This window comes from Athene cunicularia (genome assembly GCF_003259725.1).
Source record: "Athene cunicularia isolate RWA chromosome Z unlocalized genomic scaffold, athCun1 chrZ_part1, whole genome shotgun sequence".
Lineage (NCBI taxonomy): Eukaryota > Metazoa > Chordata > Aves > Strigiformes > Strigidae > Athene > Athene cunicularia.
In genome coordinates this window covers 25,767,885-25,787,066 of record NW_020799142.1, presented here as the reverse complement: position 1 = coordinate 25,787,066, position 19,182 = coordinate 25,767,885, and the positions used below count along the sequence as shown (strand labels likewise).

The 19,182-nt window shown below is 41.0% G+C and overlaps 1 protein-coding gene across 12 annotated transcripts in view; it reads left to right on the top strand.

Annotated features, from left to right (window-relative positions):
• UNC13B (unc-13 homolog B) overlaps window positions 1-19,182 on the top strand; it is a 214,126-nt gene that overhangs the window by 153,330 nt on the left and 41,614 nt on the right. For 8 of the 12 annotated variants that reach the window (XM_026865696.1, XM_026865703.1, XM_026865695.1 and 5 more), the window contains 9 exons: window positions 630-780; window positions 1,738-1,806; window positions 4,604-4,693; window positions 6,135-6,269; window positions 7,075-7,208; window positions 8,147-8,232; window positions 10,774-10,809; window positions 13,125-13,166; window positions 15,812-15,938. In XM_026865696.1, the coding sequence (XP_026721497.1) occupies window positions 630-780; window positions 1,738-1,806; window positions 4,604-4,693; window positions 6,135-6,269; window positions 7,075-7,208; window positions 8,147-8,232; window positions 10,774-10,809; window positions 13,125-13,166; window positions 15,812-15,938 (870 nt within the window). The remainder of the gene's footprint in view (window positions 1-629; window positions 781-1,737; window positions 1,807-4,603; window positions 4,694-6,134; window positions 6,270-7,074; window positions 7,209-8,146; window positions 8,233-10,773; window positions 10,810-13,124; window positions 13,167-15,811; window positions 15,939-19,182) is intronic. The other 4 variants (XM_026865705.1, XM_026865704.1, XM_026865702.1 and 1 more) reach the window with 1 other exon arrangement.

Sequence of the window (19,182 nt, the reverse complement as noted above, 5' to 3'; positions counted from 1 at the left end):
TTATGTCTAACAGATTTTCCTTTGATTGTTTAATCATTTCACAAGCCTAGATGCTTCTGGCACAATTTTGAGATTTCCTGCAGGAGGGTTCCTTGCACTTTAATGAGAGCAGTTAAATGGAAAAATGCAAATGAGTGTGCATGCTTCCTGCAGGCTGGAAGGGTTAGCCCTAAGGAGTCACATATCAGTGCAGCACAGAAATACTAGTCTGCGATCTCTCTGTGCTTGAATGCTTTCCAATTGCTGCTGCCTCATGTCACCTCAGAACCTGTGGCTGCCTGAAGTGGCAACAAATTATATAGATTTCCTTATGTCAGGCTTGGTTCTAGGAACTGGCATCAGGACCCAGGGTATCACCTAAGTCAAAAGCTGTTGGCAGCAAATAGTTTAGAAGCTATTTTATGATCTGGAATATTGAAGGGATTTCGTTTGTTTTGAGCATATCTGTTGTCTAGATGGTGTCTTTCTGAAAAAGCTCTGAGATACTGGAGATTTACAGAAAGGGAGAAAATATAACTTGCATCTCTACATGGTGCGAACCAGACTAATAATGGGGTTATTAAAAGGATAGAGTCAAGTTATGCTACACAAAATAGACCAGAATGACTTACAGAACTGTCCTTTTGCAGGCATTTTGCATGTCTCTCCTCTAAATACATGTGCCCAGGCGTGCCAGCTGTGATGAGCACCTTACTTGCCAATATCAATGCTTATTATGCGCACACCACTGCCTCTACCAATGTGTCTGCTTCGGACCGCTTTGCAGCCTCCAATTTTGGGGTATGTTTGCATGTTTGGTGATGTTACAGTTGGACTTCTGTAACTTGCTTACAGTGCTTCTGCCTTTCAATAAACAACTTGTTCTCTTTAAGGAACAGTAAATCTGTGAGGAGTCGGAAGCTATGGAGCGTTTTTACACTAGGCGAAGAGCACAGTTTTATTGTTATCATCACACATTCTAGATGTTAATCAGTGTAATGCATTGTGGTGTTTATTCTTTGTGTTCAAATTACACTGGAGCACAGATGGTATGGAATGAGCAAATAATAATGAACTCTGCGTGGTGATGGTGTTGATAAAATATAGCATGCGATCTGGTCATTTCAGAACTTTGTTTTTAAAAACAACAACTGCTCTAAGGAAAAAAAAGGTCTATCCCCTTAATGGTTAAGATGTTTTTTGTATAACATGGTAGAGTTGAGTGTGCTGGAAAAGCAGTTGGAAGGGCTCATGCTTCCCATCAGACTGAGAATTTATACATGGAATGAGGAGGTGTTCATGATGCCAAATCAGAATCCAGTGGAGAAACCTGACCTGAGAAAATGATCATGAGAAGCCTGTAATACTTGTCACTGAACTACTAGATAAGATCTTGGAGCTGTCATTGCTCTGAATTAGACCCTTTTCTGCCTGTTTCTTTATTAATCTCTGAATAAATATTTTCTCTTAAATATGTTTGGTGCAAATTGCAGACTAGAAATCAGAGGAGGTTTTGTTCTGCCTCTACTTCAGAGTGATAATGGAGTATTTTTCTGACAATTCTAAAGTTACGCAGACTTGAGAAATAATTACAGTATAAGTAAATCCAAGAATTGAAAGAAAATACTGTTTGCACAATATTCCTTCCTCCCGCTCTCCTGCAATCTAATGCTAATTCCCTGATATTCTGCTGCTTACTCTGAAAATCGATTGGGCAGTGATGTTATGTAATGTTTATTGGTGTTTTCTGCTCGACAGAAAGAACGATTTGTGAAGCTTCTGGACCAGCTTCATAATTCACTTCGGATTGATCTCTCAATGTACAGGGTGAGTGGGAATAAACAGAATCCTTTCAGGCATTCTGGTGGGCAGAGTGGAAAGACACCATTTGGATTTCTCTTATGTTTCTAACCTTTTCAGTAGTTTGTCTCTTCTGGAATTGCCATGACAAGCTTGATTCTTGAATACACAGTTTTGTTTTCTTTATGGATAGAACTTAAACCATGTATTTTTCTTCCATATATAACCTCCTCAAGACTTCTGAAATAATTTAAGGATTGTGAACTATGCTGATGTCTGATACTCTCCCAGAAATGCAGTTGAATTGGATTCATTAATTGAATTATTCTTATCAGCTACTTCAAGTATCATCTATAAAGGGAAAACAGACTTGTTCTCCCCTATTAACACAGAAATTTTTAGAGGACCTCCAGCCATATTGTTACTTATTTTAGGTTTGGCAAACTCTTATCACTGTCCCTGACTGGATTTACAAGATGTGCTCTCAGGTTGAGATCCCTCTCACTTGAACATATTGGAAAGAGATGAATTTCAAATGTTGACATCAGTCCATCAGGCTTCTTAAACCCTCTAGTTTTTTTCTTTGCTACTCCAGACTCAACATAGTCTTATCATGTGACTTGGCCTTTTTTTTTTTTTTCAATCCTTTGCTATATTATTAGTGGCTAATTAATTGGAAACAAAATATGGCAAAATGTGAGCTTTGGATTTACTTATTTATTTAAAAATAGATCCTCTTCTGGTTAGTGCATTTATTTGAATCACAGTAAAACATACAGAGGAGGGAAACATAAGCCAGTTAGAAGTGCATTAGGAAGACAAACAAAAAAGACAAGGGGCAAGGTGCAAAAGAAAATAAAAGGAATGTTGTATAAAGAGCTATTCTAAAACTACATTACTAGTAAGAGAAGGTCTACATAGAGCATTCATCCACTGAGTAACAGAAGGAAAATTATCAACACATGGCAATAGGAATCTGTAGTGGTGGTGCATTTTTTGTTTGCTTAGTCTTCAATAAAAGCTGTTTTCCGGTAGCTAATGCTGTTAAACCTTGGAAAAACAATTAAGATCTTAAGTAAAGGACCAGGAAAGATTTGTGTCGTTTAAATAGTGTAGATGTTATCTAATTGGCAGTATATTTAGAGAAGTGACTGAAGCAATTTGGGAGCTCTTAGTAATTATTTTAAGACCCCTGAAGGGCAGGTTAAGTTCTGGGTGTTAGTTTCCAGCTTTCAAGACCGGAGGTGGCAATTTACAACTTAATTTACCCAGGTTAAGCCTCCCCCTTCCCCTAATTTAATGAAGCTATTTGTAAGCACTTGCAACAATAAATAACCAGCAGTGTGGATCTGTGAAAAATAAAGTGTCAAACCAGTGTGTGTTCTTTCCAGTGCAGGGTGGCAGGTAAGGAGGAGAGAGGTGGAGCCCTCTCAAGAGTAGCTCCAAGTCACCCTCTGAATAATTATTTTGAGAAGTGTTTTGTGAGCAAGTGCAGATATTCTATATTCATATCAGTTTTCTTTTTGTTGGTTGGTTACTAGCTGACATAAGCACAGAGGAGGTCGAATAACAGTATAGATAATGCTATCTTTTCCCGTTTATTAATCCTAATCAAGAATATGCATTCAGTCCCCAAAATTTATCCAGTGGTTTGTGTTTAAATCTTGACCCACAGAAATCTTTGATTTTGGTAAATACTCTTGAGTACCAGAGAGTCCTTGTGCGGACAACTTAACTTTAAAAGGAGAGTTATCTAGGAATGAGTATCTACAAATGACTGTAAAGAGCAGTAAATTGCTTCAGTAGTTAGTTGAACTGCAGCAATACTCAATTGCTGTCAATTCTGCAAGTCTTCAGTACTTGTACCCCTCTGCCCTTTTTACCTTTGTCTCTTAAGAATTTTGAGTGTACAAATATGAAGAGACTATTCAAGTGAAGGTTGGCTTTGCTATTTTACTTGCAGCAAAACGAATCGCATCAGCTTGAATGTAAGAACATGCTGAGGAGCATGAATGCTTTTAAAGGACGGAGGAAGGAATGTAGGAAAGAGTGTACAGTGCCTGAGGTCTGAAAGGGAGCAGTCTCTTGTAAGAAACAAAGCTTGCTGCGTTCAGTATATACATTTACATGCATATATACACATACATACACACACACACACGTATGTATCATATATGGAAGGCACAATGAAACTTCTAATTTCAGTGGAACACAGCGTGGAAGAGAAAGCTATGGCTACAGACAGCAGGGTGGTGGGCACAGTATGTAAAATAAATGTATGAAAATAAAGGAGACACTGAAGGGTACATGCTTGGTGGATTGGATTTTACAGGGGACCGAGTGGTTACAATGACTTCTTACTTGGAACAGTGCTCATTTTCCCTTCTCAGTCCAGTTAATTTCTCTGGAGAGGCTGTAATATATCAGAGCTCTTGGTATCTCATAAGCGAAGCTGAAAACCAAGCAGTGAGTGCAGAAAGGAAAGGGCCTGCAGAGGCAACCTCAGGCAAGAGGCCATGGCTGCTGGTGGTGAGGCTGTTGCTCCCTGCCTGCTCCTTCTACAGCCAAGGAGAGATCTCCTGCCACTGAGGACTGTCAGTCTTCTGGCATCCACAGACTTTACATTCATATGAGAAGCTGTTTAATTAAGCAAACAGATAAGCTTCTGCAGCAAAAAGGCCTTATTTATTGAGTATTGTTTTGACTGGTACAAGCTTCTTGAGCAGGAAATGTTTCCAAGACGCTTTCCTTATTTAGCACATGCTTGAAGCCTTGCATGGATCTGACTATGATTTCCAACAGGATTTCCCTTTTTTGTCCACAGAATAACTTCCCAGCCAGCAGCCGTGAACGGCTGCAGGACCTGAAGTCTACAGTGGATTTGCTGACCAGCATCACTTTTTTCAGGATGAAGGTAGTGTTATGGGTGGGGATGAGAATGGGGCCTCTGCAGTTTTTGCCACAGGAGTTGGTTTCCCATTTTCAAACCATTGTTTCATGTCATCGTGCTTTAGACACTTAAGGAAAATGGAGATCATCTGCTGACCGTGTAATATGCATCCACATTTCTGCTGACCATGTAATATAGATCCACATTTTATTTTTACTTCACTGTATTTTGCATCATGAAGATGAAAGTTGTTGTTTTCCCTGGGGCTTTTCAGTGGCACAAAATAATTTTAAAAGGAGGAAAAAAGAAAATTGTCTGGTTTTAGGAAGATAATTTACTTTTGGTAATAGCATTAGGAAGCTTTTCCTATAAAACTGTCTCCAACATTTATCAGATACTACCATCTCTTCAGCATCTTTTAACTAGTAAACATTTTAAAATTTATTTATTGGAGGGTAAGATCTCAGTAGAGATCTAAGAGAGTTATTATGAATGCTAATATTCTGGTTCTGTAGTTAAATTTATTGTTCTAGCAATGTGTGTAAAGGTTATTTTTAATTCCTGATTTTTGTTTCTAAACTTTAAAAAAAATATTTTTGTAGGTTAGCACATGTCATTTAGTAATTTCTATCTTATCAAAACTAAAGCAAGTCTTTAATTTGAGCTATTTCAGGAAGTGCTTAAAATTTTGCTCTTAAGCACTAGGGTAAATGATGGTTTAGAACTTTATTTTGAAAATGTTCATCCAGACAATATGTCTGTATTCGAGGTTTGCTTCATAGAAATACTCTGTAAAGTTTAGAGGTGGTGACAATATCAAAATAGTCTCAGGCTGTAGTTTTATTGACAGAGCAGTGCCTGTGTGTCTGTTTAGTTTGAAGTAACCCTGTGGTGTTTTTCTAAAGCAACATAACAATGAAATAATGAAAAAAGCTGTTGTTGCAAGAGAAGTCATATCCATTGGCATGTCCGTAAGGATTCCAGTGTGCTTTAAAATTCAATAAACCTTGTGACGAAAGATGTCCTTAAAGAAAGGTTTTTTTGTATTTAAAGGTGTGGTCTTCAGCAACTCTCCAGATGAGATGTAATGTGCTCCACTAGCCTGTTGCATGTTCTTCCAATGTTGGAAAAGGTTGCTCACTGGCTTCGTAGCAAAAGCCTGTAAATTTAGCAGAAATTGTGTGTGCTTGGCTCAGATTATGCACATATCAAGCCACATGATTTACTTATTCTGAATAATCTTCCTTGGCACTTAAAAATCTCTTTTATGCTCCAAAAGATCCTACAGGGACATAAGTGTTATCACTGCTGTTTTATGCCTGAGGAGAGTGACCCGTTTGTGGATTCAGGTCACTGAAAGCAGATCCACCAAGTCCTGGGTAGTTCCCAAACCAGTGACTTGTTCTTTCCCTGTTTGCTTTATGGACAGTGCTTTGACTGACTCTCTTTGTTGTCTCTCTGCCAGGTCCAAGAGCTGCAGAGTCCACCCCGAGCTAGCCAGGTAGTAAAGGACTGTGTAAAAGCTTGCCTCAACTCCACCTATGAGTACATTTTCAACAATTGTCATGAGCTGTACAGTCGCGAGTACCAAACAGATCCTGTGAGTAGCTGATAAGTGGGAAGAAATCCCAGTTTCTGATTTTCTTAAGATAATAACAAGAATACTAATTGATACAAGAAGCCAACACAAACAAAATTATGTGACTTGTTATCTTCTGAATGCACAAAACTTGTAATCAATTAATGAGCACTAATTAGTAAGTGGAAGATGATAATTGTTTTACACTAATTATGATTTGTTTTGCCAGCCTCAGTTATTTTATTTCATGAGCAGTTATTTGTGAAGGGAAGATTTGATGCAGCTTTGAATGAGCAAAAGCCAGTTAGAGCAAATGTACACTTACCAAGAAAACTGTCTTAGGCATAGATAAACCTCAAGCAGTGAAATTTTATCTTGTTTTCTAGTACCCAGTGTCCTGCACTGGGCTTAGAAGGTACCTCTAGACACAAACTATATTCAAATCCATGAGAGCTCTACTGGCCAGTCTGCAATAGTTCACATGCAGTATGTCAACATGGATGCAGTCATCAACCCAGGTGTCTAAAAAGCAAATATTTGAAAAAGCTTAGAGCCAGTGATGTCTTGGCAGGTCTCCAGGAATCTACCAGACATGTTCTTACCATGGTAAATGGCAGAACAGGGATTATTTAGGTTTGAGTCCACTAGAAAGAAACATGGTTTGGCATGTTACTGTGTTTTGCACTAGATCATTCAAGTTGCCAGCAGACATTAATTTTAAACTCTTCAGAAGAAAGGGTCCATGGACTTTGTGTGGTGATCTACGTTTGCTAGCTTCTTCTTTCCCCTTTAAATTACATTTGTTTTACAATGGCTTCCTTCTCAGAACAAAAATCAGGACCTTCCTCCTGAGGAACAGGGCCCCAGCATCAGGAACCTGGATTTCTGGCCCAAACTCATCACTTTGATAGTTTCCATCATAGAAGAAGACAAGAATTCTTATACCCCAGTCCTGAATCAGTAAGAAACTTCCATGTCCTGTATGACTAATGCTAGTCTCTGTGTTCTCTGTTTTATTTGTTAAACTGCTTTCTATCTCTTCTGTCACTTGTGTATTTATAGAAGTACTTATCTTGTCTGTCTGTCTTTCTGTCTTATCTGTCTCTGTCTATATAAATAACTCTTTTTGATTGGGATGGAAGAGTTTCAAAAGGTTCAGTTACGATGGCGTTCGAGCACAAACACCCTGATTATTACAATCCTGAACTCAGGGAGGCACCTGAAAATGGGGTGAGAGTTCTTTTGGTTTTTTCTGATGTTGAGCAGTTCTGGGATGCACATTAATGCACACAGTGGTGCCGTGGTGACAACACCTTATGCTGTGATTTAGGAATGTGGTGTTCAGTGCAACACTGGGAGATTGCATTGGGTGGGGTTGGCACAGCATTGGAAAGTGAAGCTGAAACCAGTCTGTGTAACTGGTGAATACTCCTCCAGCAGTCCCACAAGGCAGGAAAGAGGGAGATATCTGACAAGGTATTATACACAAAGAGCTGGGTTATGCCCTGACATGGTGGGGACACCAGATTAGTGTTCACCTGTCAACTGCTAAACCTAGGGGGGGGGAAGAAAAAAACAAAAGTATCGAAACGAAAGGGGAAAAAGGTGCAAGGACGTTGAAATCACATTCCCAGAATCATTGTATGCATCTCTTCTAGGAGAGACAGGGCCTGGATTTTTGAGTTAAAACCAGTCTCAACAGCAGTGTTGTTTTCAGGTTATTTAATCTGTGCCACAGAGTCCAGTCCATGATCTCCAATTTCCTCCTGGTCATTTATCTAGGGTGAAGGAAGCATCTGTAATGTTGAGCTTTTCAGCTTGTAGTTTAGCTCACAGCTGAATAAAGAAGAGCCCTTTGCTCTGATACATGCCAAAGCCTTTCCCAAATGTTCCCTCAGGTTTCCTCAGGAGCTTGCTGTTGGGAAGATCAGCGCAGAGGTGATGTGGAGTCTTTTTGCCCAGGATATGAAATATGCCATGGAAGGTAAGAGAATTTCTCACTGCTGCCAGCTGACTTGTTGCTGACTCTTGTTCTCCATCCATTTGGTGTAAATGAGGCTTAAGCCCATTAGGTAGCACCACCATTTGGATCAGGGATTTCTAGAGGTTTCACTAGACAGCTGTGGACAGCTGCTTTATGGGTGAGAATTGAAGCTGAGATCTGCATGAGCTCTAGACCTGTGTTGCAAGCTGTTTATTGTCATCCCAGCTGGTCTGAAATCAGTAGTTCACTTTGGCCTGAGGATACGGTGGCTTAGATCAGCAGCAGCTTCTTTCTGCAATCTACAGTGGTAGAAAGGGTTCGAGAATTAAGTGCGTTGTGCCATGGCTGTAGTTCCCTGGATGATACAGCATAGATAGTGTAAGCCATTAGCAGAAACACACTGTTAGAACAAATCCTGCTTCAAACATCTTCATTTTGAATTAAAATTTGCATAATTTCACCATACTCCTAGTAAAGGAGAAGTTTTACTGTTTCTGAAGATGTTAGGCATGCAGAGTTGAGCAAACTCCTGGAAAGGAATTCTGCTACTTCCAATACCTTCTAATGGCTGATTACAGTTTCTGAGCTTCATTTTGGTTCTATGAATTCACTTGCACAATGCCATCATCTTCTTACATGGTTCAGAGAGCATCCAGCTCCCATCTGCTCTGCAGGTGCAGTAGCAGTTGTTTTCCTGACATTTTGAAGGGTCAGGCTTTATGATCATCTATAAGGTGATATAGTGATAAAACAGAAGTGCCAGTGCTGCCTGTGGTCTGCCAGCTGTGTTCATATTCCAAAACCAAGTCAAATTACTAGTTCAGGTCATTCACAAAATTATGCTCAATCCATTTGTCCCGTTTGATCTAAGCTCATTTATAGGAGTGACAGACTAATAGACTCTTACTTCAGACTTCTAGAAAAAAACCCCAATGTGCTGCCTGTAAGAGAGTTTCCTCTATCTTGTTCAGGAACAGTCTGTGGGGTTGCTCTGTAAGCGGAGAAGATTGACTCCATCTATTTCTTAGTCTCTGTCAACTCATCAGGGTTACAGACTGTGCTGTGGGGGGACACCCTTTGCCAGCTCTAGGCTTGTATTCAGCAGGCTGCAGGTCTGGGTGAAATGTTCTCACTTCTTTGTTAAGAACTTTTAATGTATCCCACCATGCCTTTCTCTTGTGAGGTCATGTTGTCATAAGAAAAGACACTGGGAGTAAGGGTTAAGACCTACTAACTATGTTGAAGAGTCTCTTTTATAGTGACTGTCACTACTTGCTCATGCATTGGAGATAAGGCAACTGTGGTAACTTCACTTTCCCTAGAAGCTGTTTGCTCCTGCAAACCATTTTGGCTTCCCTTTCCATTTTGTCCTTATTTACTCTCGGGAATTTATAATGCAGTTTACTCTTCTATATGTTGAAAGTGGTGTGTCTTCCTCCTTTATCAGTAGCCATGAGGTCAGCAGCTCTCCAGATCTAGTTGCTGACTTTCCTAAGATTCCCTTTCCCTTTTGCATCCAAAATGGAGCTGCAAAAATGTTACTGATTGTGTGTGTGAATTTGACTGTCCAAGGGGACATGACTCTGACCAATTATTTTCCTCTTTTAAATGGCTTTATTTGATTGCCAGTACCCAGGTTAACTCTACCTCCCAGGTTTTCTCTGTCCACATCTCATACCATGTCCCCTTTGACTCTGTCCCCCTTCATGAATTTGGGCTTATTTTAGCTTTTCCTGACATCCTTCTTGACTTGTGAGCTTCTTAAGACAAGGATTGGCATAGCATTTCCATCCTAAACTCATCACTGCATAGCAAATACTTGCTGAAAAAGCATCCCTCGTCAAAGTATTTCTTTGTGAGAAAAGTTGACATAAAGGCAGTTGATGGGCAGGGAAGGGTTTGCATTTTGAATGAAAGCTGAAAAGCTGTATGGTGCATGTATTTGTACTCTAGCTGTGTGAGTCCTGCAGGGGGATTGAACAATGATAGAGTCTGGGTTGGTGTGTGTCTCTTCCAAACAGATATTCAAGAAAACCTCAGGGTACAGAATTCTGTTTGAGGCAAACATGATTCCTCACTGCTTTGCTCTCCAGAAACTTATGAAGACAACCTTTAGTAAAAGCTCTACAATAATTCAATTACAGGCCTTACTACATGTATTTTAAATACAGTTGATTGGATTAGCTCACTGCATTTATTTTTTTTTTATGAGGGAAGGAAAGGATTGAAGGAAACAGATTAAGGGATGTGAAGAATGGTGATTAGATTTGCTGTCCTCAGCTCCTGGCTCTGTCGTTTCTCAGTTTGAGTTGCTAATTTCTTTACCAGTTTAACTACACCAAGAGTTTCATATTCCTGTGTTTGCCAGTTTGTGGAGTAATCCCTGGGTACATTTCTGGTGTGCTCCAAGATATGTGTGCATCAGGAGCTCTTTGCAACGAAAGCTAATCTGTTTTATGGAGATAAGTGCACGTGAGCCCAGAGTATAACACTTGCTTCTAACTTTCTTCATGGTGTTTTCCCTTATGTTCTGTTCCTAAGTTCTGGATAACATGAGCTCATTCACCTCACCAAGTGGTAAGTTCATGCTCCTTGTTAGAGTTTATAGTTGTGAGTAGGCAAAGATTTTAATCTTTTACCTGTAGTAGTTGCTAATATAATTTAGTGTCCTGTAGTTTTATGCCAGTGATGAGCAGATCTGCAAAGAAGACTTGGAAGGCCATACTGCTGCTGCAGAAATGGAGGGTATGTGCTGTAAGGAGACTCGTGTTCTGACTAGTCATTCCAGTAGTTTTTTAATGGTACCTGACACACTGAGCAGTTCTGGGCAATAGTCCTGTTGCTGCATCCCAGGCATTAAATGTAGATAATGTCTGAGGAAGAATAACTGCTGACGTCAGAGCTCCAGTTCATGTGTGGCTCTAGTCCTTCCCTCCTAGCTGGGATGATCTCTGGCCCTTTCACTCTGTAGTGGCAGTAAAATTTTTTCTAGCTTAAAGGCCATGCAGTGGCTTTGGTGTAGAAAGAGTGCAGGCCTGGCTGCGGGAAACTGCCCCCCTCCCTCCTTCCAGCCTGATCTTCCACATTGCTCTCTAGTATGCAGTGTAGAAGAGAGTTGGGAGGCTCAGGGTGGGGAGATGACTTCTCTAAGCTGGAGAGCAGCACCTGGCTGCATGAGTTGTTTTCCATTTTCCTCATGAGTGGCAGCTAACCATGCCTGTCATGGCTGGAGCTTACTCTCCATGTGCGTTGTGCACCCTGCGCAGGGCAATGTATAAAATTCCTACTTTATACCTAGAACACAGTGCTTAGGGCCTTCAGAACCAGTAATCTTGCTAGCCTGTGGATGCCGCACACATCCTTTGAGCACATTCTGAAGACTAAAATTGCTAATGTGTAAAATGTTCAAATAAAAATGAAACACCAATATTCTCTTTAAAATATGTTCAGTGAGTGGTAGTAATAGTCGTGGCAGCAGTGCGTTTGACTGCAGAAAAGCAGGTGTGGTGCAGACCTATCTTATGACTTCATCTCCCCTAGGGAGACTCAACTGAGACACAGCAGAAGCTCTAGGATCTACCCAGCTTATTTTGTTTTCTCTCTCTCCAAAGCAGTGATGACTCAGGGCACCATGAACAGCAGACCTAGCCCTTCCCTCCTTGATGGAGAAGGCAGCACAGGATGAGGCACTGACAAGTGTCCCTTGTTCCCCATCAACCCAAGAGTAAAACAGATGGGGTAGACATGTCATGTGTCCCAGACTTGGCTGGCAAGATCATGCTACCCTGGAGTCACTCTAGCACAAAGGATGATTTTTCCAAGTTAGCACTGCCTCTGGGATGTTGACCAGTGCTCAGCAGCTGGATGGCCTCCCTGTGAGCCCACTGGTACTGGAGTTTTCTTGCTGTCCTCTGTGAAACTTCTGTGACCCAGAAAGCACGAACACCCTGAACAAAGAGGGCTTCTGCTCTTCCTTTACTAGGAAGACATTAAAAGACAGTAATAGAAAATCCACGTCATCCTTGACAGCAGTGTTTCATCTTATTTTGGACACATCAGCTTCAGGAGAGCTGCAAATTGGAAGCATCTCTGATAGGAAGAGAGTCTGAGTAGACTTGGCAGGCAGGATTGAAATAAATCATTCTGCCACATTCTCACTTCTAATAAGGGGAGGGGGATCAGATGCACACACAGATGCCAGCTGTCTGAAGTGTTAATGCTTCAACAGCCTCAGTACCTGTTAGAGTTTCTTTGCAGAAATTTGGCATTAGTTGCTAGAAATTAACCCATGGAAACTAGGCTGACTATCAGAAAAGATATCCACAGATTAAGAATGTGATGGAAGTCCTGTCCAGTTCTGTTTTTCAGGAAGAGAACATGACACTAAAAAGTGTGCTGTAGGAAGCAGTTCCCTAATAATGCCTTAATAATATGGCCTCAGTGACCCTAAAAGCTCTTCTTCAGAGGAGGCTGTTTGCAGATGAAATTTGCTGAGGAAATGTGAGAGACTTACAGAACTCTGCAGTCTTCTAAGGATAAAACACAGCAGTTGCTGCAAAATGTCTGTGCACTCTTCTGCTGTTGCTGCTGCTAAGCTCTTTAAAAGGTAGCAGGTTATAAAGCAGACAGAAATGTACTAAGACTGATGGCTCCCATGCTCTTTACTTTCTCCAAAATGGGTTTTCAAAGTATACCTCTGTCTGATACGTTTCCATATCACCTTCAAGTGCTCTTAAACATTAAGCAGCTGATCAGAACTGTGCAAGGTCCATCGAAGGGGGGAAGGCAGATGGTACGAGCTGTTGGGGAGGGGGTTTTGGGGCTTTGTTGGGTTTCTTTGTCCTCCAGAATGTTTGAGCTGTTATTCACTTTTGTCTTTTCTCTGTCACAAGCCCCACCTTTCTTTCGCATACGTAAAGTTCTCTTTTATGGTGGTAAGACCTCTCCTTCTTTCTTTTACTTTCCTGTAGTTTTATCCCCTTGGTATCAAGCCTCTCCTTTACTGCTTAGATGGCTAGGTAGTCCCATAGCAGTCCTTGGGCTTATGCTTCTGTGGCTGTTTTGCATCTTCCTCTTCTCCAACTTAGTAGTGTTTAAATGTAAAAAAAAAACAAACCAGGAAAAAGCTTGAATTACTTTCTTTTAGTGCACTGCTTAATTTTTCAGGAAATAAATCTGATTTGAGCCCTTTTTTATCTCCAAGTTAGACCTTCTCTCTGCAGGAACAGCTCTTTCCCCGTGTGGGAACAGCACCTGGGTGGCAGCGCATATCAAAGTTAATGAAGTTATAATTGTCCATTGATTTCCTCACTCTCACAGGGAGATAAGTGGGGTTGGTTATGGCTGTGTTTGTTTCCAGTTTTAGATTTACAGAGAGCACTTTGGATTTTTTTCTGCGGTTGTTCTTGAGAGAGGTCAGCAGTTTAGACCCTGAGTATACTCATACTATCCTAATGCTCAAGAAAGCTGCTAGATTTATTAATGTAAAACATGAATGAATTTTCCTTGGCTCCAATACAAGCAAATTCACTGTGGAGAGTAATGGATCATAGTACATGTGAAATAGAAGCACATGTAAAGTAATTTTTCCATTGAACTATCACCCCTGGGGACAATGTCTCTCAGAAGTTGGGCAGGTTTCTTTTTTTTTGTGATTATATCTATGTGGATCTGCTACAAGAGAATTACAAGGAAATGTGTATTACGCTGTTACAGAGGTTTGCAAACAACTCACTGGAGTGTTCCTCTGCTTAGGACTTGACAAGGCTTATGGAATAATTATGCATTAAATGTTCTTTGTTTTTTGTGTTTTCAGTTGGATAATTCATAATTTATTTGGCCTTTTTTCTTGTGCATGTTGTTGAAACTTCAAGAGAGATGGGGAAGTTCTTAATGTTTTGAAATAGTTACAAAAATTCACATTTACATGAAAATAGATGATAGCGTAAGATAAGATTGTCTGTCAGGTAACTGATTAGAACTGATTAGAAAGCTGGGGCCATTTGATGTCATTAAGATGTATCTTCTGATGATGGATATCTGTAGCATGTATTTCTTTCATGTGCCTATATCTACTCAGTTACTGGACACTTGTACCAAAGTCCTAGATTAAAGACATTCAAAATTAAGAGAAGGACTTCTACTTTTTACCTCTCTATGTGTCAGCAGTTATGCTCTTGGAAAATTACATCAGTAATGAGGTAACCACATAAAAGGTAGGAAGACAAATCAAAAGTCAAATTTGGGGGAAGAAAACCTGAGTGTAAGCCAAAATCATGTATGTTTTAGTCTCATTTCTCACACTGTAGTCATGGACTAGCAGCTTGCTGTAGTGCTAGACTGAACAAAGAAGCCTGGCACAAAGTGTGTTTGTGCTGCTGAAGCTTGGCAGAAGAGAGATGGGTATGGACAGGCAGCACGAGGGAGTGGCAGTACAGAATTGGTCAGCTGATAATTCAGGATCCTGGTGCAGGCAAAAGCCAGCTGCTGAATCCTCTTGGCATCATGAAAAAGGAATTAACTGTATTCTTTTCAAGGAGGATTTTGAAGAAAAGTGGTGCAGTAGAAGGAACTGCCTGTGCAAGCACATGAGGGGTGGCTTGGGAGAAAGTGTTGAGAGGCTTTTGGGAGGACTTAACAAGTAGTTTAAAAACAGGGGTTGTGGGCTGATCAGAGGTGGAAGTCAACTGCTGAAAGATAGTAATGTGGACGTAGGCTGTGAAGGGCCTTGAGAGCAAAGACACAGAGCATACATTTCTCATGAAAAAGGGGAGCAGTGGTCTAGGGAGATGATCTCTGCAGAAACGTAGGTCTGAGTATGGCAAGTGTTTTAGCAGCACAGGTGTGTGGGAAGGGTCGTGTTGTGAAGGTATGTTTATTATACAGGGAGGAACTGCATTGTCCCTAAATAGCCCGAGTAAAAAAACATACAAACCTGACAGGAGGAAGACACTCAGCAGCATGTAAATATCCATGGGTTGCTTCAGTGGACTGTGCTCAGGAAGGCAATACAAATAAGAAAACATTCGCCTTCCAGAAGAGGAGTGTCATGAATTTCTCCAAACTGGGGACCAGAGAAGACTCCAGCTCTTGTGCAGTGGTCTGAACTTGCTTGAGACTCATACCCTCAAAGTCTAAAAACCTTAATGCTTTCTACTGTCATCTCTTAGGGGATGTAGTGTAACATATTGGTACTGCCTTTGTTTATATCCAAGAATGAACAGATTTGCTCTCCTTGATTTGCTTCCTGCAAAGATAAAATCTGGACTATCATATGTTAAATGGAAAGGCCGTAAGAGATTGCTCTATTTTTATCATTTTGACAACCAAAAAATCTTTAACAAATGGAAGTATTAAATGGAGCTACAGAAATAAACTCCAGAGCCCCCACGGTCAACCACCAAGAACCCTTGTCTGCTGCCAGAATCCTCTGTCATGAAGATTTTGTGGCTTCATAGGTGCTTCATCCTCAAAACCATTGCATACTGCAGACGTTCTTTATAAGACCCTCTTGTGCTGAGTGCAGTGCTATTCGTAAATTCATACCTAACTGCTTTTTTTTTTTTCTTCTTCTTTACAGAGCATGAGAAACACAGACTGTGTAAAAGTGCAGACTACATGAATTTACACTTCAAAGTGAAGTGGCTGTACAATGAATATGTTCGTGATCTGCCTGCCTTCAAGGGAAAAGTGCCTGAATATCCAGCGTGAGTGTGTTATGTGTCCTGTAGTAAATCCCCACTATCTGTCTCCTTACCATACCTCAAGAGCAGTCGTTTGGTTCCCCTGTGGCTGTCTTCATAATACACCATTTCTTCACTCCCAATTTTCTGAGTTTATGTGCTTGTTTGTCCCCTCTGGTGTTCTGTGCCACTGTCCCTGACACAATTCAATTCCTTATTGTACTTTACTTGTATCTCCCAAGATCTCAGAAGCTTTAGCAATGGCATGGACAGTCCTCAAGCCACTTTGTGCCTGCTGCGTGGGCTTTGGTCAATGCTTGAACAGCAGACTTCAGAATGTATGCTTACATTCTTGTGTTAATAGATACAGCTGTGACTATATGTACTGTATGTATGTCTGTGTGTATATGAATGTTGTATGTATACAAACACACGTTTTGTAAAGATATTATTTTTTTTCTTTTAACAGAAAGGGTTAGTTGAAAACATGGGTTAAGCTGTTGCTCTTAATCTCTAAGCAATTGCTCACAAGTTTTATTTAAAAGAGCCACAGTACTTTTCAGACCTGAGGAAAGTTTGAGCCCAAAAAATTGTCGGAGCAAGCTAGGGAGAATACAGTAGCTAGAGTCTCACACTTGGCCTAAGGCAGGAGCGGGTGTGTTGTTTCTGACCAGTGTTTAACTGGTTTTCAGAGACTTTCAGTAATGGTTGCTTCACATCTTCAAGCAGCTTTTCTCCCTGTGCTTCAGTGTTACACCCTCCATTGGGTTTTGGGGTTTTAACACACTGTGTTTTACCACCATCCAAATTCTGCTTCAGTTTGAGCTTGTTATATATCCTGTCATACCAGTCCTGGGCATGGAGAACAAATTGTTCCTGTTTTACAAGAAGAGTACAATGCTTTCCTCACGTCCCTTCCCAGTCTTCTGCTGGTTCCTGTTTGTTCCCAGCTTTCCTTGTAAGTGAGGTTTACTCACCTCTCTCCAGCAGTTCTGTGTCTGGATGTATTACACCCAGCCTTAAATAATACTGGTTCATCTAGATCTTGCCTTGCATTGCCTTGCAGGCAGTGCTGCTGCTCTCACGTCCTGGGTTGATAGCAGCCTTTTTTTCTTTTTTTTCCTTCAGTGGTATTGTTGACTAGTGGTGCTTTTGGTGAGCCACAGGCCAGCTCCCAGGCACCTTCAGCAGACTGTCCTACCTAGCTGTTCTTGTCATCCTATATATGACTGTTCACTGCTGTCTAAATGCAGCACTTTGCAGTTGCCCCTCTTAAAAAAAAAAAAAAAAAAAAAAAATCTTCCTTGGGCTGTTTCCATTTTGGCATGTTGAATTCTCTTCCCATCCTGTGGTGCATGCAGTCCCTCAAGCCTGGTGCTAGCTGCATACTAATAAGACTTGAGCCATTTGGTGTAATTGCTTATCTTGGGCTGTGAGCCTTGCTTAACAAATCAGGTCAGCGAGTGACATTAACTCTGTGAAAAGGGTGCTGGAATGACAGTCTCAGCAGTCCCGTGCTCTTTGCTGTGCCTCTGACTCAGTGTAGTCTCAGGCAAGCCATCAGATATTCTTAATCTCTCTTTTTCTCCTGTGTAATCTGGATAATGATGCTCAGTTTCATTCTGCGGTCTTTCACAGACTGTTCTGCTCTGCTGGACTTTGTGGTAGAGGTTCAGTGCTCATGTACGTTTGCAGGCACTAGCTTTGTTCTGTCACTCTTGTATTTTAGTACAATAGCCACATTGTCAGACACAAGTGATGTTTATTTCAACCATAACCTTCAGCTGTCACAAAATATCCCCCTGGTATCAATTACAACAATGCGTTCTTGTCCTTTGATTTGTTTCACAAGTATTTTTAGTCTTGAAGCTTCCTTAAACAAAGGAGTCCATGCATCAGGTTTGCACATCAGTAAATTCTTCAGATGAAACTAAATTGCTGCTGTCCAGAGAATAGCCAAGTTGTCTTTCTACTCGACAGACAAGAGGTGATCCACAAACTCACTTTTTGTGTTGAAACTATGAGAAACCATGTTTCTGATAGCCTTGAGGTACAACTGAATAAAGTGAAGGCTCCAAAGTACTGAAGCTGAAGTTTTTGTACTCTGCTTATTTTCTGCAATTCAGCAACCGTTTCTGAAACTGCAGTAGCAACATAGCTGGGAGTGGATCTTCAAAACTTCCTCTCTTAACTTTTTAGCTGCCAGCTAAAAGCTGTGAAGTGTCAGTTTCTAAAAATCCCTAGCTTTTTAGAAGTGTAAAGAAGTGTTTTATGTTTTGTTTTAATACTGATGTTTGCATGCAGCTAGTATTGTAGCTGTACTGGAGACTACCTCCTCTCTGGTGGGGGAAGGCATTCCTTCCTTTGAAATCCAGTCTTATTGTTCTGGCTCACTTCATCAAACATAGTTTTTATTCTCTTACTCTTTGAAACTCTGCTTGCCTTCCTGCCTCTGTGCTTGCCAAGGCCGACAGGATGTTCACTGGGTACCCACATGCATCAACACAGCAAATGAGCAAGATTAATTCACCTGTACAGTCTCAGACCACAGGAGCCAGGCTCATGGCCAGGCTGAAATTGCAGCCTTTTGTGTTACGTTACTGTTGTGCAACCAACAGAGGTAAACTTTGATTTAGTCACAAAACACCGCTCCCTTTCCCAGCAGTTGGGACTAAGGCGTATTCTGTGCAATACTCATTTGGAGAGGTTGTCTATGCCATCTCGAGTCAGGCTGTGCTGACCCCTGCAAGCACAAAATGTCTCTGAAGCAGCACCGTGAGCTGCCTTGTGTGCTGGTGCATGAGTCGTTACGCTGTTTGCTTCTACATCAATAATTGAAGCAGATGAGGAGAAGATATTTGCCATATAACAACATTTTGAAGCTATTCCTGCATGAAATCAGATTATTTTTGTTAGTTTCTGTCACGTCCCGCTCCAGTGAGGGGGACAAGTGACTCAGATTCGCAAATCCCCAATTGGAGCGGACAACAAGTCTCCAAGTTCAAGCATTTATTAACTACCTACAATGCACTAATTGAACACATGATAACTGGCTAAGTACAGAGCAAGCTATGGCAAGCAATATAATATGCTTTACATTTCTTAACAGAAAAAAGGAAAAGAGGGAGATAGAGGGAATGGGGGAGTACAGATCACCGGTCTGGGTTCCTGCGCTGCTCCTGCTGGCGAGGATTCCAGGAGGCAGCTATCTTCTTCGCTGGCATCCGTCGTCTTTGCTTCACTGCTCTCTCCAGACGGCCGGGGGGGG